At 40.1% G+C, this 27,105-nt stretch overlaps 1 protein-coding gene across 6 annotated transcripts in view; it reads right to left on the reverse strand.

Annotated features, from left to right (window-relative positions):
• The window catches only part of CPEB3 (cytoplasmic polyadenylation element binding protein 3), a 194,286-nt gene that overhangs the window by 14,902 nt on the left and 152,279 nt on the right, over positions 1-27,105 (reverse strand). For all 6 annotated transcript variants that reach the window (XM_065922913.1, XM_065922910.1, XM_065922912.1 and 3 more), the window contains exons 8-9: positions 25,084-25,198; positions 15,679-15,860 (exon numbers count right to left, since the gene is read on the reverse strand). In XM_065922913.1, coding sequence (XP_065778985.1) covers positions 15,679-15,860; positions 25,084-25,198 — 297 coding nt within the window. The remainder of the gene's footprint in view (positions 1-15,678; positions 15,861-25,083; positions 25,199-27,105) is intronic.

Below are 27,105 nucleotides of genomic sequence, written 5' to 3' on the forward strand. Positions count from 1 at the left end.
TATCATCCTCTCCACTAAACACAGTGTCATAACAGTTGCTAAAGAAGTCCTCCACTGGCAGGCAATATTGAGAATGTTTAAAGATAAATTTTTAGTTTTTCAACTGACTATGAACTGGAATCCTGCTGTTCAGAAAGTAGACGACAGATGCTTAGGAAATTAAAGCATCATTGTGAAAATAGCTTTTCCTTAGCAACAAACTTACCCACAACCTTCCAGATAGAGCAGATTCACAGTTAGTAATTTTAGAAGAAATATGGGGTAGATTAAGGAAAACATAGCGGAAATGGGTTAAATTTTATCTTCTTTTTCCCTTTTCAAAGGATGGGACTGACCATTTTTCACATTTTTAAGTGCTAGGGGATGAAAGGTTTTAAAATATCTTTGTATTCTTCCCACCACTAGACATTCTTACGTGTGCTAATGCTGACACCTATGGTGTGTATGTCTACAGAGCACACAGAGATCTGTCAGTGTTCTGTTTGGCCTTAAGATAACTTTTTCCATGAAACAAAGAAGGTCCAGCTGACAAAATCCTACACAATCCATAGATTCACTCTCTACCCTGGTTTCCTTCCATGCTGCTTGGGAGTAGGGCTGGAGGCGAGAATATATATCAGCCCAAATTAATTTTTCGTGGCAGAAGAATGGATTGTGTGGAGAATAAAGGGTAAGAAAATCATTAAAGATCCGTCAAATGCATGACTGCCATGGCATCACCACCCCCTCAACCCTACAGGATGTAGAAGTGCAGAGCCCTATGGCTCTATCCATTAACTGGCTATATCATAACCTTGCAGGCCTCAGTTTCCCCTACTATATTAGAGATTTGGGCCAGCTCTTCCAAATAAGAAGAAGCACTCATCAAGAAGCTGCTGACTGACTGATAATCCTGTCTTATGGGGTCAAAGAACTTGAATGTCTTAGTGAGGTAAATACTTTAAAAAATGGTGGCTGTCTTTTATCCATTAATAATCTCATAAACAACTTCTACTGGAGAAGGCAATGGCACCCCACTCCAGTACTCTTGCCTGGAAGATACCATGGACAGAGGAGCCTGGGAGGCTGCAGTCCATGGGGTCGTGAAGAGTCGGACACGACTGAGCAACTTCACTTTCACTCTTCACTTTCATGCATTGAAGAAGGACAAGGCAACTCACTCCAGTGTTCTTGCCTAGAGAATCCCAGGGATGGCAGAGCCTGGTGGGCTGCCATCTATGCAGTTGCACAGAGTCGGACACGACTGGAGCGACTTAGCAACAGCAGCAAACAACCTCTATACTCAAATATGGGAAGGAAAGAAGAACATTTAATCACTCTAAACAGTTATATTAAAAATGATCACAATTCCATGGTAGAAGACAGAAGAGATGAGGGGTTGAGACCACGGAAGGAGAAACAAGACAAAAACGTCTCATGCAGTTCAGAGAAGAGGAATTATTTCTTTCTCTTTCCTTAGATGACCCAAACTCTATTTAAAAAACTTTCTAGTCAAAGGTTCTGAGACTCCTAGTGCTTCAAAATAAGCCCATGTGGTATTATTTCAGACAATATTTGAACTCACTCCTGGGTGTTGCTTCCTCTCAAAGGGTCAAATCAGACATAGCTACAGCTACTGCTGTGAGACTTTAAAGCCAGATCAAGACAAGAACAAGTAAGAGCAGAAAATTAAAGACTGGGTTGTGGGAGTTCCAGACTATGGTTAGAAGTTGAAATAGTCTGGGAACAGGTTGTCAGAGCCCTCACTTCTTTTGGTGTTGAGTTATGTCATCTATTCCAGCTGTGGCCAGGGAAAAGGTGTAGTATTATCAGCACTATGTTAGTATGGTTACTGGGTCGGGTTAATCTTCATGAAGGCTAAAAATACAAAGCCTTTGACAGTCTTTAGCTAAAATTAGGCCCAATGTGTTTTTAGGTGAAGAGAGAAAAAAATGATTAAATTTGTGAAGAACTTGAAATGCTTGCAAATAGATAACAGTAGATAACATCTGATTAAATAAAAAATTGCCTATTTGGAAAATAAGCTACTGAAAGCAAATACTCCTGTGCTATGGCTTAACTATCACAACATTCCCTAAATAAAAGTATCAGAAAGCTCAAAATTAGCTAGCAAAGTCAGATTCCCAGGTCCTCTCCACTAAACTAAAATAGAGGCAAAGGAAGATTATTTCCCAATGGTATTGTTGCTGTTAAGTCACTCAGTTGTGTTTGACTCTTTGCGACCCCATGGACTGCAGCATGCCAGGCTTCCCTGTTCTTCACTACCTCCCAGAGTTTGCTCAAACTCAAGTCCGTTGAGTCGATGATGCCATCCAACCATCTCATCCTGTCAATCCTTTTTCCTCCTGCCCTCAATCTTCCCCAGCATCAGTGTCTTTTCCAGTGAGTCGGCTCCTCGTGTCAGGTGGCCAAAGCATTGGAGCCTCAGCTTCAGCAATAGTCCTTCTAATGAATATTCAGGGTTGATTTCCTTTAGTATTGACTTGTTTGATCTCCTTGCTTATCCAAGGGACTCTCAAGAGTCTTCTCCAGCACCACAGTTAGAAAGCATCAATTTTTTGGCACTCAGCCTTCTCTATGGTCCAACCCTCATGGGATACTGATTTCAAAACTATTTTCCCTTCTTGTAATAGGGACTACATATAAGAAAGATACAATAAATAATCAAATAACCAAAAGATGAAGAACTAGAAATACTAAAGGGAATATTGATCACACTTTCAGTGCCCTCCCCAGCATCCTTGAATACGCAGCTGCTGTTTGCCTGCCCAATCCCAACCTTTGTAGATAAAAGATATCCATCCAGCAATCCCATTTCTGGGTAGTTAAGAGAACTGAAAACAGAATCTTGAAGAGATATTTGCACTATTATGTTCACTGCCGCATTAATAACAATAACCAAAGTGTGGGAACAACTGAAATGCCTACTTAGAGATGAATGGACAAAGAAAATGTAGTATGTACATAAAGTGGTATACTATTCAGAATTAACAAGGAAGGAACTCCTTTCACATGTGACAACATGGGTGAACTTGAAGGACAACATGCTAAGTGAAATAAGCCAGTCACAAAAGAACAAATACTGAATGATTCCAAATACTGATTTATATGAGTTACCTAAGTAGTCAAACTCACAGAAAGCAGAAAGTGGAAAGATGGCTGCCAGAGACTGGGGGCAAAGGGAATTGGGGAGTTGCAGTTCAAAGCTTATAAAGTTTCAGTTATACAAGATGAAAATGTTCCAGGGATCTGTTCAGTAAAATACTGTGCTTATAGTTAACAGTATTGTACCATACATATAAAGATTTGTTAAGAGGTTAGATCTCATGTGTTTTGTCACCACAATAAGAAAAAAAAAAAGAAAGAAACTATATGTGTGTGGAACAAACTTGAAAAAAGAGCCAAGGAAGGGAAAAACAATCAACTGTTTATTAAACTTTTGAATTTGAGCATGAAAGAAGAAAAAAAGCTGAAATACTGTAATTACTCAACTGGGCTCCCTAGAACATTATTCCCAAGAGATGATACATTTTAGAAGAGTTCTATGACCAAAACATTTGTGAAAAACTGCATATTGTTTCCTTCTGGGGTGTGTTCGCTATGAAGATTAGTATATAAAAGACTCCAAGAAGTCCCAGAGTAAACCGGCCTGGTTAACTTCCTTTAAGAAAGCATTTCCAAACCCATTTGACTCAGAAAAGGATTTCTTTGATAAAATAAATATTAAAAATCCAATGGATTCATGTTTTATGAACAATGTACAAAATGATTATTTGAAGACCTAATTTTAGGGATAGATTCCTGGGCAGGGAAGAGCTTCCTACTGAGGTCTTCCTTTCTCCTCCTCTTTCAAAAACTCAAATAACTAACCACCTTTACTTTTACCTTGCCTGAAATATTTAACTCTTTTTATCATGTGAAATTCTAACCAGATGTCTAATGATCTTCCAGAAGAGCTCAAATATTAGTCATTTATGATTTCATGTTAATTAACGTGTTATCAGTGTGACTGTATATTGACAGAGTGCTTTACAGCCTGCCTTCAAAACCACTTTAACAGACATACACGCCATGTCCTTCCTTCAAGGTATACAGTAAGTAAGTATAGTTAAGGCTAAACTTCAGATTAGCTGATTCTAGTCTACTATTCTTTCTACTAGTAAAAAGGCTCTACAGATCGAGTTGGTAAATGATACTCAATGTCAACTGCATGATGTATTTCAAGTTATAAACATTTTGACTTTTAAATTCCGAGGAGACAACATGATCAAGTGGTACTAAACAACAGCTAGGGGGGATCCCTGAGATTTTTATAAAGAAATAGCTCACATAAATCAAATCCTATGTTTTTGTTAGATAAAGGGAGACTCCAGTGATTCCATCCTTACAAATTTCTCGGGACCATGGAAAGTAGACAAAGGGCAGAAAAATGGCCATGTAAAAAGACTGCCCATTTTCTAATGATCTCATTTTTCACACTGTAAAATCTTTCATATGTAAGTGACCTAGACTTGAGTTATAAAGAAAACTGGATTTAGCAGAGCTTTCAAATCTTAAGTGTTCATTTGGCATCACTTCTAAAAATACCATTAAAATAGACAGAATGGGTACAGGTGCCCTCTTTTGCCCTTGTTGTACTTAAATACTTTAAACTGTCCCAGTTTTTCACAGAAACACTGTTCAAAAGAACATAAGTAAAATTTAACCCTAACATTTTACTCAATTTCAGGTTCAAGATCTTTGTATTATCAGAGAAAAGATACTGATAGAAATACCTCTTTCTAGACTAAAAAGAGGAAAAACCTTCAATCCTTTAAATAGAAAATGCATCCAGGTATTGACATCTTTAAATGAAACTTGAGTGTCTACATGCATGTCTTGACTAACATCTAACTAGTCTGTCTGTAGACTGGCACTTATGGTAAAATTTTTTTTTTAGTGTCAACTTCAACTATTTCATTATCCTTATATTAAAGATTCTTAGTGGAACTGAGCAGGAACTTTAAAGGAAAAAAAGAATTAACTGCTAGCCTTGGACATAGGCTTAGGAGATAAAAGCACTGTTCAAACAGGCCAGGTTCAGCAACAATGTAAATCAACATCTGTATAGCCTGGTAACTTTCCAGAGCACTTCTTCACCTTCACTGTTTACCTGTGTAATAAACCTGAAGATTTTAGGCTAGATGTTCTTATTATCTTGGGACAGTAAAATCATTAAAATCAAGCCTCTAAAATGTTAAGTAACTTGCCCAAGGTCACACTGTGACTGGGAGAAGAGACAGGAGTATAAACAGATCTCCCAATTTCCAAGCCAGGACACTTTTCCACTATAGCGTGGTTCTGGGGGTGGTGAGGACAGGAGTGGGTGTGAGGTGTATCTTCCCCCTTAGATACATAAGTACCCCCATTAGCTTTAGGGAGCCTCTGTTACCCATAAGAGTGTATGCCAAGGCAAAGAAACCCTGAGAACCCTGTGCTGGGTATCATACTACCTTGATATTATTGCCATTGGGACAAATAACCAATTGGTCAATAACTGGTAAACATTTAGCCACAAAGTATGCATAAATATAATCCTTAAAGGACTTTTTTCAAGTTATTATTAACATCTCCTTTGAAGTAAAAACTGAGGCATGAATTGCATTTGTCTCATTTATAATAATGTTCAATAACAAGGGTCATTATGATAGCAAAAATGCCACAGTTTCACTAAATGTTACAGTCCAACGGAATTGCATTGGCTCACACTGACTTGAGAAAAGGTTTATATGAAGACAACACAAAAAACAAAAGCAAGACAACTGCAACACAAAATTTCAAACTCCTTTTGTTAATGTTCAAAATAACTTACAGACATACTGGCAAACCCTGAGAGCAGACTCCAGATGTGTCCTGCTCTGTGCAGTGTATGTTCAGCTGAAAAGTTACATGAACTATGGAAACACATATAAAGCTAAAGCACCTATAATACAATTCAGGAGCACCTACCCTGGTTTGCGTGAAAAGAAAGAAGTGGAGTTAAAGAAACATTAGATCCTGAATGAAGGACAAGGTTTGGGAAGGGAGTTCCATGAGCAGAGGTAGCTCTCATGTCAATTAATGATAGGTGTCTTGACAGTCTGTCTCCAAGCCTCTCCTAGGTTCTCCTCTGCTGTAAATAAAGCGGGTTAGATGAGGTCATGCCCAAGTTAAAGTCCAGCTTTAATGGACTATAAGTGTTAAAGAATACTTTTTGATATGCCAAACAGCAAAACCTAAACACCTTTATTAATTCAAGTGAACGCACTTAACTAAGTAAAAAAAGAAAGCTGTGCAGAGTGCCCTCTGGTGGACAGTTGGACATGCCAAAGGAAGCTCTCAAATCATCAGCATTCATTCATTCAATGACTCATTCATTCATTCAAATATAATTAATTAATGTGGGTCCACTGTGTGTTACTTATTGAGTATACAGGTGTTAATACAAGAGACACGATCATTGCCCTCACTGATTGTACGGTCTGGAAGCACAGATAGACATTAAACATTTTTGTTGTTGTTCAATTGTTAAGTCATGTCTGACTGCAATCCCATAGACTGTAGCAAGGCAGGCTCCTCTGTCCTCTACTATCTCCCAGAGTTTACTCAAATTCAAGTCCATTGAGTTGGTGATGCTATCTTATCATCGTATCCCCTGTCATTCCCTTCTTCTTTTGCTTTCAATCTTTCCCAGCATCAGGGTTTTTTCCAATGAGGTGGCTCTTCACATCAGATGGCTGAAGTATTGGAGCTTCAGCTTCAGCATCAGTCCTTCCAATGAATATTTAGGTTTGATTTCCTTTAGGATTGCTTCACTATAGAGGTACTGAATGCCACAAAGGTATAACATATGGGATTATGACAATGATCTATGGGAAAGTTGAAAACACCACTGAAGAAAGGATTCCTAAAATTGTCACAAGTAATCTGAGACCTGAAGGAAAAGTGAGTTTTAGGCAGGGAGAGGTAACTATCCATAATCACCCTGTAAAACAGAGAAAAAGACCAAGATGAGGAAATGGGAGCTGAAGCAGAGGCAGTATGTAGTATACAGAGGGTCATGTAGGCAGTGTTAATTGACTTTGACCTTGAACCTAAGGGCAGTAGAACATAATCAAAAGATTTCAAGGAGAGAAAGATGTGATTCAAATCATGATTTTTAAAAGACTGCTTCAGACTTTTTTTCATTTTTTATTTATTTTTGGCTGTGCTAGGTCTTCGGTGATGCGTGGGGTTTTCTCTAGTTGTGGTGAGCAGGGCTACTCTCTAGTTTCAGTGCATGGGCTTCTGACTGCAGTGGCTTCTCTTGTCACAGAGCATGGGCTCTAGGGTGTGCAGGCTCAGTAATTGCAGTTCCCATGCTCTAGAGCACAGGCTCAGTAGTTGTGGATCATAGGCTTAGTTGCTCTGCAGCATGTGGGATCTTCCCAGACCAGGGATCAAACCCATATCTCCTGCATTGGTGGGTAGATTCTTTTTTTTTTTTTTTTTCATTTATTTTTATTAGTTGGAGGCTAATTACTTTACAATATTGTAGTGGGTTTTGTCATACATTGGCATGAATCAGCCATGGAGTTACATGTATTCCCCATCCTGATCCCCCCTCCCACCTCCCTCTCTACCCGATCCCTCTGGGTCTTCCCAGTGCACCAGGCCCGAGCACTTGTCTCATGCATCCAACCTGGGCTGGTGATCTGTTTCACCATAGATAATATACATGTTTCGATGCTGTTCTCTCGAAACATTCTGTGGGCAGATTCTTTACCACTGAGCCACCAGGGGAGCCCAGATTGCTTTAGTTTTTAATGTAAAGAATGAATTGGAGATGGGCTAAAGTTGAACTGGGGAAACCAATGAGGAAGCAACTATAGATGTCCAGGTGAGAGATGACAATGACTCACTCCAGTATCCTTGACAGCCTTCCATGGTTGCTCCCAGCCCCTGCTCACTCATATATCATCCTAATTTATTCTACACACTTACTGAGTGTCACCCATGTGCAAAGTACTCCCATTCAGACCTCTGGGCACAGTGGCAGAGTCAAGATCATGCCAGCAGTCTTGATCTGTAAGACAGTGGTCCCCAACCCTTTTGGCAACGGGGACGTTTGTAGAAGATAACTGCTCCATGGACTGAGGTGAGGGGGGTGGTTTTCGGATGATTCAAGTGCATTACATTTATTGCGCACTTTGTTTCTAATTTAATGCCACTGCTGATATGACAGGAGGTACTGGTCCATGGCCTGGATGGTGGGGAGCCCTACTGTAAGGAACCACCATTTAGAAGCTTCTTCTACCTCTGGAGTCTTCTCACTGCTGTGCATACTGTGGCATAAAGCTTGCTGATGTGTAGATTTATCAGCCCACTCCAACAGGTGACATATTCTTGGGGGACCTTAATTAATACATAGAAGGGAGCAGAAATTTGCCAACAGCCCAGCCTACCTTGTTCCTGTGAATTTGAAGAGCACAGGTTAATAAGTAGGATTCCCTGCCTCTAATGATCCCTTCAAATTGTGGTGCTGGATTTGTAGCACCACATTATATATATATATAATTCATATACTTCAAAAAGGTATAAAGTTGTTACCAAAAGAAAATTTTAAAAACCACCTCTTGCCCAAGAGGTGAAGAGATACGCCACGTCCGAGGTAAGAGAAACCCAAGTTTGACGGCAGGCACTGAGAGAGAGCATCGGAGGGCAGACAGACTAAAACCACAATCACGGACAACTAGCCAATCTGATCACACGGACCACAGCCTTATCTAACTCAGTGAAACTAAGCCATGCCATGTGGGGCCACCCAAGACGCCGGGGTCATGGTGGAGAGGTCTGACAGAATGTGGTCCACTGGAGAAGGGAATGGCAAACCACTTCAGTATTCTTGCCTTGAGAACCCCATGAACAGTATGAAAAGGCAAAAAGATAGGACACTGAAAGATGAACTCCCCAGGTCGTTAGGTGCCCAATATGCTACTGGAGAAATAATTCCAGTATAATAATTCCAGAAATAATATGCAGTGGAGAAATAATTCCAGAAAGAATGAAGGGATGGAGCCAAAGCAAAACAACACCCAGTTTTGGATGTGACTGGTGATAGAAGCAAGGTCTGATGCTATAAAGAGCAATGTTGCATAGGAACCTGGAATGTTAGGTCCATGAATCAAGGCAAATTGGAAGTGGTCAAACAGGAGATGGCAAGAGTGAACATCGACATTCTAGGAATCAGCGAACTAAGATGGACTGGAATGGGTGAATTTAACTCAGAAGACCATTATATCTACTACTGTGGGCAGGAATCCCTCAGAAGAAATGTCATCATAGTCAAGACTATGCCATCATAGTCAACAAAAGGAGAAGTCTGAAATGCAGTACTTGGATGTAATCTCAAAAATGACAGAATGATCTCTGTTCATTTCCAAGCCAAACCATTCAATATCACGGTAATCCAAGTCTATGCCCCTACCAGTAATGCTGAAGAAGCTGAAGTTGAATGGATCTATGAAGACCTACAGGACCTTCTATAACTAACACCCAAAAGAGATGTCCTTTTCATCATAGGGGACTGGCATGCAAAAGTAGGAAGTCAGGAAACACCTGGAGTAACAGGCAAATTTGGCCTTGGAGTACAGAATGAAGCAGGACAAAGGCTAATAGAGTTCTGCCAGAGAATGCACTGGTCATAGAAAACACCCTCTTCCAACAAAACAAGAGAAGACTCTACACATGGACATCACTAGATGGTCAACACTGAAATCAGATTGATTATATTCTTTGCAGCCAAAGATGGAGAAGCTCTATACAACCAGCAGAAACAAGACAGGGAGCTGACTGTGGCTCAGATCATGAACTCCTTATTACCAAATTCAGACTGAAATTGAAGAAAGTAGGGAAAACCACTAGACCACTCAGGTATGACCTAAATCAAATCCCTTATGACTATACAGTGGAAGTGAGAAATAGATTTAAGGGACTACATCTGATAGACAGAGTGCCTGAAGAACTATGGATGGAGGTTCGTGACATTGTACAGGAGACAGGGATCAAGACCATCCCCAAGAAAAGAAATGCAAAAAAGCAAAATGGCTGTCTGAGGAGGCCTTATAGATAGCTGTGAAAAGAAGGGAAGTGAAAAGCAAAGGAGAAAAGGAAAGATATACCCACTTGAATGCAGAGTTCCAAAGAATAGCAAGGAGATAAGAAAGACTTCCTCAGCGATCAATACAAAGAAATAGAGGAAAATAATAGAATGGGAAAGACTAGAGATCTCTTCAAGAAAATTAGAGATATCAAGGGAACATTTCATGCAAAGATGGGCTCAATAAAGGACAGAAATGGTATGGACCTAACAGAAGCAGAAGATATTGAGAAGAGGTGGCAAGAATACACAGAAAAACTGTACAAAAAAGATCTTCACAAAAAAAAAAAAAAATCTTCACGACCCAGAAAATTATGACAGTGTGATCACTCATACTCACCTAGAGCCAGACACCCTGGAATGTGAAGTCAAGTGGGCCTTAGGAAGCATCACTACAAACAAAGCTAGTGGAGGTGATGGAATTACAGTTGAGCTATTTCAAATCCTAAAAGATGATGCTGTGAAAGTGCTGCAGACAATATGTCAGCAAATTTGGAAAACTCAGCAGTGGCCACAGGACTGAAAAAGGTCAGTTTTCATTCCAATCCCAAAGAAAGGCAATCCCAAAGAATGCTCAAACTACTGCACAATTGCACTCATCTCACACACTAGTAAAGTAATGCTCAAAATTCTCCAAGCCAGGCTTCAGCAATACGTGAACCAAGAACTTCCAGATGTTCAAGTTGGTTTTAGAAAAGGCAAAAGAACCAGAGTTCAAAATGTCAACATCTGCTGGATTATCGAAAAAGCAAAAGAGTCAGAAAAACATCTATCTCTGCTTTATTGACTATGCCAAAGCCTTTGACTGTGTGGATCACAATAGACTGTGGAAAATTCTGAAAGAGATGTGAATATCAGACCACCTGACCTGCCTCTTGAGAAACCTGTATGCAGGTCAGGAAGCAACAGTTAGAACTGGACATGGAACAACAGACTGGTTCCAAATAGGAAAAGGAGTACGTCAAGGCTGTATGTTGTCACCCTGCTTATTTAACTTACATGCAGAGTACATCATCATCATGAGAAACGCTGGGCTGGAGGAAGCACAAGCTGGAATCAAGATTGCCGGGAGAAATATCAATAACCTCAGGTATGCAGATGACACCACCTTTATGGCAGAAAATAAAGAAGAACTAAAGAGCCTCTTGATCAAAGTGAAAGAGGAGAGTGAAATAGTTGGCTTAAAGCTCAACATTCAGAAAACTAAGATCATGGCATCTGGTTGTATCACTTCATGGCAAATCGATGGGGCAACAGTGGAAACAGTGGCTGACTTTGTTTTTTTGGGGGAGCTCTAAAATAACTGCAGATAGTGATTGCAGCCATGAAATTAAAAGACACTCCTTGGAAGGAAAGTTATGACCAACATAGATAGCATATTAAAAAGCAGAGACATTACTTTGTCAACAAAGGTCCGTCTAGTCAAGGCTATGGTTTTTCCAGTAATTATGTATGGATGTGAGACTTGGACTATAAAGAAAGCTGAGCGCCAAAGAATTGATGCTTTTGAACTGTGGTGTTGGAGAAGACTCTTGAGAGTCCCTTGGACTGCAAGGAGATCCAACCAGTCCATCCTATAGGAGATCAGTCCTGAATATTCATTGGAAGAAATGATACTAAAGCTGAAGTTCCAATACTTTGGCCACCTGATGTGAAGAGTTGACTCATTGGAAAAGACCCTGATGCTGGGAAAGACTGAGGGCAGGAAGAGAAGGGGACGACAGAGGATGAGGTGGTTGGACAGAATCACCGAGTCAATGGACATGGGTTTGGGTAGACTCTGACAGTTGGTGATGGACAGGAAGGCCTGGCGTGCTGCGGTTAATGGGTTTGCAAAGAATCAGACACGACTGAGTGACTGAACTGAATTGAACTTGCTAAAGATGGTGACATGGATGAGTAAGATGACAGCAGAGATGAGAGTGTCAGAAGTTACAGGAGTGACTGTTGTATATTGGCATATTTTATATTCACAGGCAAGGGAAAAGGGCCTAACCTAAGGAAATACTAATGTTGCTTATTTATAAAATAGGAACTCTCTGGAAAGCTCAAATCAACCTTTAGAAGACACATAAATATAAAAGTGAAATCAACCTAAAAAAGCATCTACAGCAGTTAACAGAGACTCAAAGTACCATAGGCAACAAAATAAGGTATTGCTGAAAATGAAAGTGTTAGTCACTCAGTTGTGTTCAACTCTTTGCGAACCCATGGACTACAGCCCACCAGGCTTTCCGTCCATGGAGTTCTCCAGGCAAGAATTCTAGAGTGGGTTGCTCTTTCTTTCTCCAGGGGATCTTCTGATCAAACCTGAGTCTCCTGAAGGCAGATTCTTTACTGTCTGAGCCACCAGGGAAGCCTGAAGGTATTGCTGGCTATGTTCAAAGCAAGAAGAAAACAAGAGGAGAGAGTAATATTTGGGGGAAAGGAGTGCAATATTCACAGAAAACCAGTGAGAAGGAGCCCCACTCAAGACAGAAGCTGGCCTCCATCCCTCATAGTAAAGAATATGGTCTGCACCTTGGTCAGCACAAAGAGCATGAAGATGGAACTGGGAGACAGGGAGAGAAGGGAATCCATCACTTGCAGTAATTTTCAGTTTTCCCACTCACATGATTCTCATTCCAGGGCACTGAAGGAACCAACAGATCCCTTTTGACACCATGTGGCATTACAACAGTCCCACTATACACCCATCCAGTGAGTCACACTGTATGTACTGCTTTCTTCTTCAGTACCTCTTCCAGGTCAACAATCTAGTGGGGTACCCAAAGCTATTACTATTATTGTCCTTATTCTGAAACTCAGAATCTAAGTGACCTGCTCAAAATCACACAGCCCACTGGGAACAGGACCACATCTAGCCCCAGCCATCTGACTCTGCCCAGGGCTCTTTTCACTAACCAGTGTAACTTTTCACTGCATCTTCAGCAGAACAACAATAAAATTCAAGCCATTTAATATTAACAACATCAGTGTAAGTACACTTCCAACAAGATGAATACTGTTAAATCTGCAAGTGTCAGATAAACATCTTAACTGCCATGTGACTCTGGATGTTCAGTCTTCAAATCCCATTTAATCTTCAGACTTTCCCCAGGAGTTGCAGATGAAGACCCAAGGCTCTGGTCATTAAGTAACTTATTTGGGGTCACCAGAGGTCTGGTGATTGGTGCAGCAGAGGTTTAAATGTACTGGGATCTGTTCTGGCTCCAAACTCTATACTCCTATTACAACTGGTTGCTACCCTAAATGTTTATCAAGGACCATCCTAAGGTATGGAGGGTATTAGGTAATCCAAATGCAAAGAGCAGAAACAGTCAGTGGCGTTCCTAAGAAGTTTGACGAGCCAAACACTTTTCTATAGCATGGTCTGTGATTATGCTAGCAAAAGAAACGTCACTTCTTTCTTCCCTACTTAGGTCTAAGTCTTGTGGGCATCAGTGCTGAGGGCATGAGTATAGCAGAGGTGAGGGCAGAGGTAGGCAATAAAACAAGTAGTGCCTGAATTTTCTACGATTCTTGCAGGAGTTCAAAGAATACCATAAACCCTGGAGTAAATGCACTTCCTTCTAACTAAGGAGTAAGACAGGAGGTTGTTAGGGAGGGAGCAAAGGAAAAGTGGAATCTCCTTTTATCATCTTTAGGACCCACCTCCTGAGCAGTCTCACGCCTACTGGCTTCAGAGGGGAACAAAAAGAAAGCTACTTGGATACAGATAAGAACACAAGCGCTTTTCAGGTTAAGTTTATTGCCTGGGATTCACCACTGACCGGGGCAACAGCAGTCTAAACGTAACAGAATCTGGGTTTTCAGATTCACAAACATATAGGCACAAGCAAGTCCACCAGCAGCAGAAGTTAATAAAACCCTCCACAGAGCACCATTTGTCAATCCAACAGAGGTTTACCAAGCACCTACTGTATCTACACCTGGAGAAGGAAATGGTAAACCACTCCAGTATTCTTGCCTGGGAAAATCCCATGGACAGAGGAGCCTGGTGGGATACAGTCCACGGGTCGCAAAAAGTCAGACATGACTCAGTGACTAAACAACAACAACAACTGAATCCACACATTAAGCAGTGGGGAAGCAGAGAATGAGACGGACAGCATTCCCAGCTTTGCGGAGCTCACAGTCTGTAGGGGAATTACTGCTACCAAAGGGGTGCTGTGGGCGCTTGAAAACTAGGAATGGAGTTGAATCTTTATCACCCCTGACCTTCCACTGATTTAGAGTATTTCATGATTTTCTAAAACCATCATTCATTTTAATTAAAAAATGAACCACCACTACTTAAAGAGATCCCAGTGACATAACAAATAGATTGTTTATTTTAAGCACTGGCTTTTGTAATTTGATCTATGTCTTAAGGAAAATGTTATCTTATTGACTTTAAAAAAATCCATCCCCCATTGAAACTTTTATCTCCTAACTAACACTCTAGGTCTGCTACACAAAACCAGTTAGTCAACCATAGAGAGGAGCTGACACCTGGTAAGAGATCACATTTACTACTTTATTTATTCCCATCCAGTGTGTGCCCCCAAAACAGCCTTGACTGGAAGCATTAACAGCCACTGGACAATTGCATATGGAGGTGTTTAAGGCTTGATGTTTTCCCCCTGGCTCCATTATTCTATCAGTCAGGTCTCAGATTAGCTCCTCCCTCCTAGTCCCCCAAGCTTCCAAACAGTGGCAGAACTGGGGTTTAAACCTGCGTCTGTCCCCAAACCCAACTGGGCACACCAGTGCTCTCCAGCTCTACTGTCTCCTGTTTGGATGACGGCAAATCTGAGTGCCTCGACTGGCCAGGCAGGCAACGTCAATGAGCAAGGAGACAGGTAAGGGATATGTCTGTTTGCGATGAGCAGGAGGATGACAGAGTGCTGGAGAGGGGACAGCAAGCAGCCACTGCTATCAATAGCTCCAGCAATTGCTATCACATATGATCTTGCAAGTTTAAGAGAAATGGGAACTTCAAAATTTTATGTATACTCCTGAAAGTTAACATTAAATGTTAGTTCAAGTTCTTTGTTTGAAGAGGACCACGTGGGTCAAACAGGCTCTCAATCTTTGTTACTGTGCTGCTGGCATCATCTTTTTTTCAAAAATATTTATTTATTTATTTGGCTCCACCAGGACTTCCTTGCAGCACACAGGATCTTCAGTTGTGGCATGTGGGATCCAGTTCCCTGACCAGGGGTGGAACCTAGGTCCCCTGCACTGGGAGTGCTGAGTCTTAGCCACTGGACCACCAGGGAAGTCCCGGCATCATCTTTTAAACAGCACTGGTTTGTTTTGCTAAATTGTGCAGCATTACTTTCATAAGTGTAACATCACCCCAGGGATGGGGGAAACAGAAAGTTCATTAACGCCTTAAATACCAAGGGTATTCTCTTTTTCAGGCAGCCTAGATGGACTCATGGACTAATGCCACATAAGGTGTTCTTCTCCCCAGGGGCCCATGGAATAACTTTCATTTCTTTCCCATAGCAATGATACCCCAAGCAGTTGCTTACCCGTTTGTCAATGTCATTGTGTTGGAGCTGCACAAAGCGAGCGCTGATGGCTGCGATGTAACTCTGCTGATTGGAGAATGCCACACGGCCGGCACCTTTGGGGTACTTCAACTCGGGGTCTGTATCAATGCCAGCATAGCAGACACCACCATATAAACGGTCCATGATCATTGCCAGTTCAACTGCAAGAAAATAAACACCATTTGGTATAAATGTTTAGAAGGGTCTCTTGCCCAGGAGAAGGAAGGACTACATGGAAAAATCATGCAGTGTAACCAGAAATGGAAAACCCACGTTAAGTATCATGAAGAGTGTCCACACCAGTCTTAGAACTCAAGAAGGGGAGCTCCTCATAGGATATTTGAAAACAAAATGAAAAAAGAAAGAAAGAAAGAATTTACACACACACACACAAATTTACACAATGAGAACTTCAGCAACAGTATAAAAGAAATGATCTATCAGCAACCCTCCTTTCTAATTTCTAACTGCTTAGTCCACTAGAGTGGACCCTGGGCAGGCAAAGCATTTCAGGTGCCCTAACAAGTTAATAAGAAACAGTCTACTTACTGACTCCGAGGGCTGAAAGTAATTACTAAAGTCACACTTTTAAATTAAGATTAAGCTACAGAAAGAATTAACTCTAGAGGCAATATGTTTACAACCTAGAAATAACTCTCCACAATTTTCTAAAAAGTAAAAGATTTTTAGAGTTTATTTCAATTGAGGAATCTCCATACTAACTTCTCACACTAAATTCTAAATAACAATACTAAAAATGATAATAGCAGCAATAAACATTTATTGAGCGCTTATAATCACCAGGAAACACTAAGCTGCTAAAAGGCAGTAAAAGCACACCCATCCTGTGCCCTGCTATAAATCCAGAGGTCTGGTCTGCACTCTTCACTAGAGCTCTTTGGATATCTGCAAAATACCTGGACAGGAGGCATTTGGAAATTGGACATTCCAAAGGTCTGATGTGCTACAACTGTCCTCATCAGAAGGTACCATGGAGAGACATACAGCAGTTACTTACCTGGATCCAAACTGCCTGAAGTTAACTGTTTACTTGATACTGGATGGCACCTCCTCCAGGTATGACCACTCCTTTCAGGCCACTCACATGGTTTTAAGTCCAAAAGACTTAGCCCTACTCCTAGGGAATGACCCAAGAATCTACTTCCTCAAATACCTACACACGGTATTTGGAAAGGAGTGGACAGGGAAGACAGATGAAGACCTGGGCCACAGCCAGCGTGCAAAGGCCCCCAGACAGCTGAGCTCCGCAGGAATCAGTATCTGGGGGAGAAGGAGAGCTGCACAGGCTGGAAGGGCAGGAGAAGAACTCTGCAGCAGGTTCAAGGGCTGAAGGGCTGAACGATGCAAGAACTCCACCAGATTTCTATAAACAGAAGGAAAGCCATGTACTGCTGTAACCAAGTTATGTCACTGTGAAAGAAAGGCTGTCTTTCTGCCTTCTTCAAACCAGACTGCTTAATACTGGTAATTGATTTCTAAGCTTCTGTTTCTAATAGGAAGAATGACTTAACATCCAACAGGTAATTTTTCAGAAGATGAGTAAATAAGCTAGCAGTCATTAAGCCAGAGAATAAGTGCTTTTAAAGACAGAAGAGCAGAAAGTTACCCCAATGATCCCATTATGATCAGAATTACTGAGTCATATCAGTCAAAGAAACATTTCTAGTAAGAGCCCAAGTGGACCCTGGCTTCAGTCTTGGGGCAGGATCCGGAAATCACATTCATTCAAACAGTGCAATAAGAATCAAGTCCCTGTTGTTTAGTTTTTAAGTCATGTCTGACTCTTTGGTGACCCCATAAATTGCAGCCCACCAGCCTCCTCTTTCCATGGGATTTCCCAGGTAGGAATAAAGAATACTGGAGTAGGTTGCCATTTCCTTTTCCAGGGGATCTTCCCAACCCAGGGATCAAACCCAAGTCTCCTGCTTGGTAGGCAGATTCTTTACCACTGAGCCATCTGGGAAGCCCAAGAATCACCCTGAATATTAGAATTTAGTGGGTCCTTATTTGTCTCAACAACTTATGATGGCTTAAGGACTTTCTCACATAGCTAATGTTATTCCAGTCACAGAGAAGAAGAAATTGAAAGTTGAATTTATTTACCTTAGTCATTAATGAATTTCCTCTATTAGTCAAGTTGGCTTAGTAAAATAGGTAACCTTTTAGGGCCTGGAAATTAAACACTAATTTCCCAAAGACCTGGCTTCTTCTGGAATAGAATAAGACAGTGAACACTTCCTCGGCCCGGTGAATGGCCAGGAGACGAACGTTGGCAAAGGATTGAATGCGCTTGTCTTCTACCCTTAGGAAGGACTCAAGAAAGTGTCTAATTTAGAAAGAGAGCTTGAAGCTCCAGCTGAAGACAAGAGCTACTGTAACCAGAGGTTCTTCAATGGCATCTTGGTCTCCAAAGGAACTTTAGGGACCCACAGGTGGCAGAGACATCTACTGCGGCTGGAAGATCCCAGCAACTTCCACAAGCACTTTGTGAATCTGGCTGTTGGAAAATCATCTTCTCGGCCCAAAGATTCAGTCATGGCTGATGCTATTGGCAGTTAAGCAGTTCTGTTAGGGAAAAGAAACCCTCATTCACCTACGCTTTTATGAAAATTATATAAATTAATAATTTCCACTTAGAAGCTTATGTGCAGTCATTTTCTTGGCCACCCAAAAGTCTGCAGGCATTTTAGCCAATGAAGTCTTACTCAAGTGAAGGACAATTTATTAAGAAGCTAGAAGAAAGAATCCAAGGTGACTACAGAAAATTTTTGGGGGGGAGGAATATGAAAATTACTCATTTCTCTACCTTAACCTGTATTTAACTAGAAAAACCTCAATAGTCTAATGATCCTTGAAGAAAAGTAAATAATAACTCAATAGCTGCTGTTTGTATTTGGTCCTTACTCAGTCAGCAAGTCCTCATTAAAACTGTACTTCCTGCTGCCTAAACTCATGCTAGACTCAAACAACAGAGGGATGTCACTTAAGTACTAAACAGCATTTCTAATTATTGAGAAAAGTAACCAGTTGGTAAAAACAACATAAAAAAAGAGTAATTTAATCCACCTACTACATAGGTAACTAACAAACACAGAGCAAACTTTCCTCAAGTCCTACAAAATTCTAATCTGAAAATACTTTTTATATGGAAGATACAAATCACCTACAGATGTCATAATATACAACTACTCATAGAGGCTAGGTTTTAAAGGATTCTTTACAGTGAGCATTATCAGTTAATGTAGGAAAGTTCCATATAAATTCCCTTCCTCTGAATAAGGAGGAAGCTGAGCCAGTGAGAGGGCTACCATTTTGACTACTTGGGAGGAAGAGAGAAAAACAGAAGAAAAGCAGTAAGGATCTGGTAAAAGTCAACTAAAACCTTCATCTATCTATCTATACATTATGAACTCCATCCTGCTCTTGAAATGTGAGTCCTTGATCAAGGATATGTCTTATCCGGAAAATGTAGTCAAACCACCTACTGAATGTATGACAGTGAATCCTCATGTGAAACCATCCTCTGTAGCCGACATGGACAGCGTTATCTCCCAAGAGCACATTCTTAACATTTAACCTTAGGAAGATGAGGGTACCAGAGGCTGAAATTCAGACAGATAGAGGTGACAGCAGGCATAGACAGAGTCTGTGAGGAAGTCAGATGTCTCCAAACCACTTCTATTTTTTCTTTCCCATCCAGACAGTGTTAACAGGGTCTGTCTGGTCACCACAGTGGTGGGAAATTAGGAGTTCTGGTAGCCATAACCAAGGGCATTCTGTACTTTGGTTAAGATGTTCTATGCTTTTATGGTAATTCAAATCAGCTCATAAACAACTGTTGCATGAGAACAGTACACTACTACAAGTCTAACCTACACACTGGCTCTTGTGATGAGCTTTCCTGTGTCCCAGACTAGAGAGGGAAACAAAAATACTGCAGTTATATGTAGCATATAGTATGTCCGTGAATTCCTCTGGGTTGTGGTGACCATGCCCTGGAGGTGAATCTGAACCTCAACTATGGCTCCTTGTTTTGCTTCCAATTCTTCATAAAGATCTGAAAGGGATCAGCTCAACAGAAAGAAAATCATGATTACTCTCCCATTCTGCCCCACCCCGGGGTCCTGTTCCTACGGTTTAATTAGATTTCAAAGTTAGCCTAAGGCAATGTAGAAGTCCAAGATACTGTGAGAGCCAAATGGGACAGAGCAGGAATGAGGTTTCCTGAGGGAAATACTAACACATTCATCTTTTCAGATTTTAAATCATGAATCCAGAAGCTCCATTTCTCCTCTTTGCAAATAACAAAGCAGACAGGAAAGAGGCATAAGGCACACCTCAGGGTGACAAAGAGGCCTGCACTTTGAAAGAAAGGAAAATTCAACTCGAAGGTGGATTTTCTGAGTTTACAATTGCCAAGTTGGATCACAAAAGCGGTCAAATATCTTCAGTAGAGGAAATGCTCATAAACTTCCACTCTGCATGAGATGTTGGGAAGTTATGAATATTTTCAATAAATGGTATGAACAACCAACTAAGTCTGAGCGATAAGAGTATTTAAGTTGATTAAATCGAGTTGGTGCCAGGCTGACTGTTGTTACCGTTATGGAGACAGAATCTCAGATCTCAGCCTGATAAAGCAGCTTCCCTCTGTGTAAAGAGTCCCAGACTTGAAGTCTGGAGATATGAGTTTGAGCCTTAGCTTTTTAAATTGTTGTGGTCTTGACTAATCACCCCCTTTGAACTCTGCTTCCTTATTCTATGATGAAAAGTCTACCACTTGCAACCTCACAAGGTTTTCATGAGGATTAAACATATTTGAGAACTCTGGGCATACTGTTGGGCACAGAGTGGCACTCAAATGTTTCATTCTGTCCAGGGGTTGTTTTTCTCTAACGTTTGCTTAACTTGTAAATCTTTGCTTAACATTAACTTGGCCTGGTTTCTGCTCTATAAGCACCAGTTCATCCCAGTCTTACTTTAGCTTTAAGTAAATGTTACTCAAACTGCCACTGATATGGCAACCTTTGACATCAGCTGTGGGTGAGGGTGTGCTTTCCTAGAGGAGGGAGCTCACAACCACCAATCAACACTAGAAATCCTTAATCTTAAGGGCAGTGCAGTGAATTAAGTCAGTATGCTAATTGTGGAGTTTATCTGAGACAACTCATTCTGAACTTGGGATTGGGTGAAAGAAAAAGCTTCTAGTGCTGACCAATTTGACATAAGAAGATTTCTGTCTGCAACCACTTCACTGAACAAAAAGGATATAGTTATAATACTCCCCTTTGCTAAATCACAAATCAGGATGTGATTCCTAATATGTGTGGCCTACCAGAATGTTTGCACAGAATGTGTGGAATAAATGCTCTTAGAAAAATTCATCATATCCTCTAGATGTATGCCATACATTAGTGAATATTTACCTCAAAAAAATGTTTTCCCCTAGAATTTCCATAGAAAAGCCATCCTCACAGCAGTTGGGATGTGGGGGGAGGGAGGGCAGAATGAGGAGAAGAAAATATCAGGATTCATAGCAGAATATTAGGGAGAAACAAACAGGAGAGACTCATCAGAACAACAGCTAAGAAGGTGAAAGATTCAAAGATGACAGGCAATTGGCAGGCTCCAGGAACTCAAGACTGATCTTTTCTGCAGGACCTGGTCAGATAAACTGTCAGGAGAAAGTCAAAAAGTGGAGGAACAGCTCACAGATGCCTCTAACTAGAAAGGAAGACTGAGGGTTTTTCAAGCCTGATCAAAGTTGGAAACACATGGCTCTCAAAGTTGGATTACTGAGGCAGCCCCCAAATGAGATGTCTAGGTCCAGAAGCTCCAGTCAGAAGATACTCATGGTTACAAACCAGAGGAGAGTACAGGGACCAGATCCTTCCTTTTCCACTCTTTCCTGGTGATCTCCCCTCAAAACTCCCAAGCCTGGCACTTACTTGCTCTCAGAGCAAAGACATGCAGTCAGGAAAGGTTCTCATGCCATAGGGATATGCAACAGGGAGATTTCTGCACTGAGATTTAGGAAGACATGTTGCTTACAACACCTGAATGAAGAGTGGCAATATGCTCTTGCATGTTCAGGTGGTAGCAGGAGAAGAGATGGACAAGAGAGATGGATCACCGCTTTCCTTGTACTGACTCTCTGAAGAATATGTACACTTTAGCCACACGGTGGCATGAGGAGTCTACCCACAGCCTTTCCTAGTGTGGGGGTGGAGAGAGAGAGGAAATGGAAGGAAAGCAAGATCTGGAAACAGCAGGAGACTTCAGGCGAACCATCCTTGGCCTGCCACTGTCACTGACAGGAGTGATGGAAGGGAGAGACAAGAGACAGTAGAAATTACTTGACCTAGAAAAGGCAGCAATCAGGCAATCCAACTTTGGGTAAACTCATCAAGATTTTCCATCGATATTCTCCCACTTTCAGGCTAATTTTTCTAGGCCCCAGATTTTTTTTTACCAACCTTAATTTTTAAAAGTCACTCCTGTCAAAAGATCAGAAGGAACAACCTAAACTCAGTAAAGACAATCCACTTAAAACAGGTTGCCTTGTATCTTCAGAAGTGTTTGTGCATTTCTGTTTAGTGAGATAAGGACTATATTATCATTTATTAGTGATAATGGTCCCTGTCTTACAATGGGAAAATATCAAAGACAAAAAACCTTATGAGATCCAAAAGGATAATTCTTGAGTGATCATGTTTTATTCACTGTAATGTGCTGAAGGACCATTTCTGGCCCAGGATAAGATGAAAATCAATCTGGACACACAAAATCTCACTTGTTGAGTACCAGCACTAATATCTAGTTTAGGATCATCTTCTATAAAGGGCCTAAAATAGTTCTAAGACTTTCCAGAATTCAAACCACAATACTCCTGGAAAAAAATGCCCTGATATATTTAAAAACCAAAATTTGAGAATTATTATGTTAAGGAAAATAATTTAATATTCAATTAATTGGGTTAGTATTCTATTGGCACATTTCTTAAATCTTTGACATTATACATGATGACCTGTTCAACAAGAGTGGGATGTCCATTCAGGGTGGTATGATGTGCACTTTCTCAGCGCCAGTAACACAGTGCGTGCTCAATACATGTTTACTGTTCAAGTGAACTGCACTGTATTCAATATAAGATTGTCTAGCAAAGTCAAACTGAATTCTTTCAAAAACAGCCTTCTATTCCAAGACACACACCGGTCCACAAAGCTCAGTGTGTTCCAAAGAAATTTAATTCTATGCACAGGGATAAAAGCTAAAGATGTTAACTCTTTTCATCCAGACTGCTTGGCCTCCAATCTGGAAGTCTTGGATAGACTAAAATTCCAGGATGCTAATGTAGACTTGTTTAGCCTTCTAGAAACTAGCTACATTTATAGGAGGTGCTGGCATGGGGGAACCTTCATTAGACTAAGTGACTACAGATTAATATACAACAATGGCAAAAACAAAATTTTAAAACAAAACAAATTAGTTTACTTTTTAAAAAATGAACTTTGAAATGTATAAAACATGCATTATCTAGGCAGGGAACACAAAATCCAATTTCTGACTAGATAACTAAATATAATTCCTGTTTAACCCTAGAACATGTATCATCTTACAGACACAGAATGTTAAAGAATACAACTCAGCATCTTGGGTTTCCTGCTGTGCTGTCAGTGTGATCATAGAACAGTGAAAAACAGATGATCACAAATAGAGGTCCATATCTATCCTTTCAAATAACTTAAACAGAAAGAATAAAGGATGAATAATCTTTAAAAAAGCAATTTAGTTATAAACTATTGTGTCTGTGACTTAAAACAGACATGAGATTAAAGTCAGTTTTGTTATTTTTACAACTGCAGGAACTCTTCTTGCAGAAAACTTTTTTTTCAGATTCCCATCTAAGAAAAAAGGGAAAGGGCTAAGATATTAAAACTACTTTGTGTTTGTCTTTAGTTGCAAAAAAGAACAGAATACTAGCAAAGAATGTCCATTTTTTAAAATAATATATTTGCAATTTAAAGACTATGAAAGGGGAATTTTTCTCTTTCCACTCCTAAGCATATCACCAATTAGAAAAAGCCAGGAATATTACACAGCGCCCCTACTCACACTTTTTTTTTTTTTTTAAAGCACAAGCTCTTTAGAAACAAAGGGTTGCATTGGCCCTCATCTCATAATGCTGTTCACGTTTGAGTTGGCCCTGCTTAGACTTTATTCTCTGATGGCAGATAAAGGGGAAAGCATCTCTGCTGCTCTGCTTTCTTTCTTTGGGCAAGTTTGCCACTAGGATGAGAAAAAGACCCAAGACACCTGACTTTCTGAAATACTATAAAATTATAAACTCCAGTCATAATTAATTTGTTGTAAGGTCTTTCAAAATGGAATTATGAATACATCTTTACAGAGACCTAAACTTTTAGCAGCAGGTTGGAGTTGAGCTTTGAATAAATGCATTAGAAAAGGTGAGGAACATTCAGAATTAAGAAGTCACCAAAGGCACAGAGCTGTAGGTACATTTCATAATTCTGTTTCACAGCTTGATTTAATGATCTCTGCTTTTTCTTTTACCTTTTAAGTAGAATTAAGTCTACTTGTTTACACTAACATGAGATAACACTGCCCTTTGCTACTACAGTGGCAAAGGTCACCTTATTTTTTCATCTTAGTTTAAAAAAATGAACTCAGCTATTTTAAAGCACTTTACAAACTTTGTTCTTACAAATAATTTTACTATATTCCACAGGCAATCATACTGATCTAACAAGCGATTAATTTGTCTTTGGTGCCCCAGTCAATTAGGATTCTGCCCAATTCCAGCAGGCACAATTATTTAATCATTGGAAAGGAACTTAAAAAACAAAAAACAGGGGCACTTTCATGAAGTCAAAATAAAGATGCTCAAATACATAACTCACTTTTCAAAGTACATAAGAAAAAAACAGGAATCTGTTTTGCTTGGGAAGAGTTCAGTCTGATTTCCAGTAACACAATTTCTAGCAGTGGCTTGGCCCTGGGCAGATTTCTGATGGGATTACTTCTTTTTCTGTTAAATATAACAATACTAACTGGCTAACAATGCATACTGCCAAATGCACTGCTATTATTTTTTAAATAATTGGTTGAACAGGGAATCACTAATTAGAATCCAACCCTCTGAAATAACAGTTTAATGAAATTCACTCTTGCAGCATAAGAAAATACAACATCTTGGCAGAAAACATTTAAGGGTCAGCTCAGTGGAACTGATATGATGGCCTTCTTTTTGGAGACTGTGAAGCCTAGAAAATACTGAAGACTAAACACACTGGGGATTGTTGTTGTTGGTTCTGTTGTTGTGGTGTTACTATTTCCACTCACCAGCTCGAAGGGGTCGTGGAACTCCCCCAACAAAGATAGTTTTTCTGGGGTCCAAAGGCTGTGAACCATCCATTACAAAGTCACTGTCACTTAGGTTCCATGGTCGAATTTGCACCTGAAAAAAAGTCGTTTACTTGGTCCTTACTTCATTTCCATTAACCCCAAATGAGAATAAGGTGACTAAAGATAAACCCACTGATTTGTGCATTGTACAAGATACACAACCCAAACAAAATCCAGTTATTAGTTAATGTAATCTCTAGACATATGCTATGAGACCTTCAGAAACCACCTGTGGTTTTAAAAAAGGGTAGCCTTTTATAGATAAGAGTCTGGGTTTTGAATAAGACCCATTTTAACACGTTTAACTGTTCATAACCTGTCACATTATAGCACTTAGCTTTTTAGGAGCTCACCTAAAGAGAGAATAGGAACTTTTAGAATATTTTCTAAAAATTATCTATATGTCTGGCTTTTAAATTATCACCCCTTAAAATGAAAACATTTATCTTTCAGCAATATGATTTAACACAGTTTAACAAGTTAGCACACAATTACCAGCAATATCAAATACTGAAGGGCACAGAGTTATCTACTTTTGGTTGATCTGATTTTCCTAAATAAATCCAGTAAAATAAAGTTAAGTCTAGAAATTCAAGTAAATTTTCAAAGAGTAGGAAAAGAAATCTCTATGACATATTTCTTTCTATTTGGTAATGTCTCTTCACTGGGACTGACTCCCTGTCCATAGTTTATACTATGCTCTCCTTATCGTATAAAATACTTCACCAGAATCGTAACCTTAAAACATATTCCTTTCAATCCATAACTGAACTATCAGAGAATAGCTTAAAACAAAACCACCACCAAAAAACCCGCTCACACAGAAAGGCCAGTTTCAGCACGGACTGAAAACCACCTGGCCATGCGCTCAGCTGGCCATGTGTTCAAGCAGGCCAGCTGTAAGGGCGAAGAAACAAGCAGTGGTTTTTAAGGAACATGCCTCTCCTTTCACCTCATTGATTAGGATAGGAAACAAAACAGCTGAACTTTAATTTCCTTAGTATCAACAAAATTTTTCACTTTTCCCATTGCTCAACCACCAACACTTAATGCAAGGAAATATATATGACAATTTTTATGTGGCTTGCCTTATATCCAGTAGTTCTTCTATTTGAAAGATAAATCTGCCAATGACACTTTCAAAACACCTTGAATCAACTCCAAGACTGGCATTGCTCATTAGAAACAGGCTACACATTCATTATGACTGTTACAAAATTTACCCCCTACACAACTTTTGGAGCTTTTATGACACAGTTGCCTATACCGGTTACTGGAAGCCATAAAATCTCCACATGGGGGAAAAGAAAAATCCAGTTCTTTCCTTGTAAAATTTAGTCTGTTTGACTAAATTATCAATCCCTTGATATTTACCACAAAGACAGATTCACCAATACCATAAAACATCATTTTCAAATGCCTTCATGAGGGCTCCTTATTAATGTTTAATTAAAAACACAATCTCCTGATACCAAGAAAAAGGATTCTAATGTCAACACACAAAAGACAAGGCAAATCCTTTTCTGTACAGAGCCCTTTTTTCTTCTAGTCTCATCCCTAATAGAGTAGTTAAGGTAGCTTCAGGATCTGGTAATTCTATTTACTTTATGATAATTTAATTCAATCATATGGCTCACAAATGAAAACAATTTGTGTGTAATATCCATAGTGTTCTGGTTTCATTTAATCAGAAGTACAGAAAAGGAAGCCTCATACAATAGCTGGAGGTTGCTGTTACTTCAAAGAACTCTGCAGAAGATCTCAAATCCGCCTGCTGAGAGGCTTCACTGCTGCCTCTTCTTCCCTCTAACACCCTCCCCACCCCTTCATTACAACACACACAACCCATTCCCTTACCCTATTCTTGGGAAAAATACAGGAAGAAGACTAGGGAGACAGTAATGATTAACCGTATTCACAAAACCCACATTTCCCAGCTGACACCACAAAACAGCTCCT

The sequence above is a fragment of the Muntiacus reevesi genome, chromosome 2 (genome assembly GCF_963930625.1).
Source record: "Muntiacus reevesi chromosome 2, mMunRee1.1, whole genome shotgun sequence".
Classification (NCBI taxonomy): domain Eukaryota; kingdom Metazoa; phylum Chordata; class Mammalia; order Artiodactyla; family Cervidae; genus Muntiacus; species Muntiacus reevesi.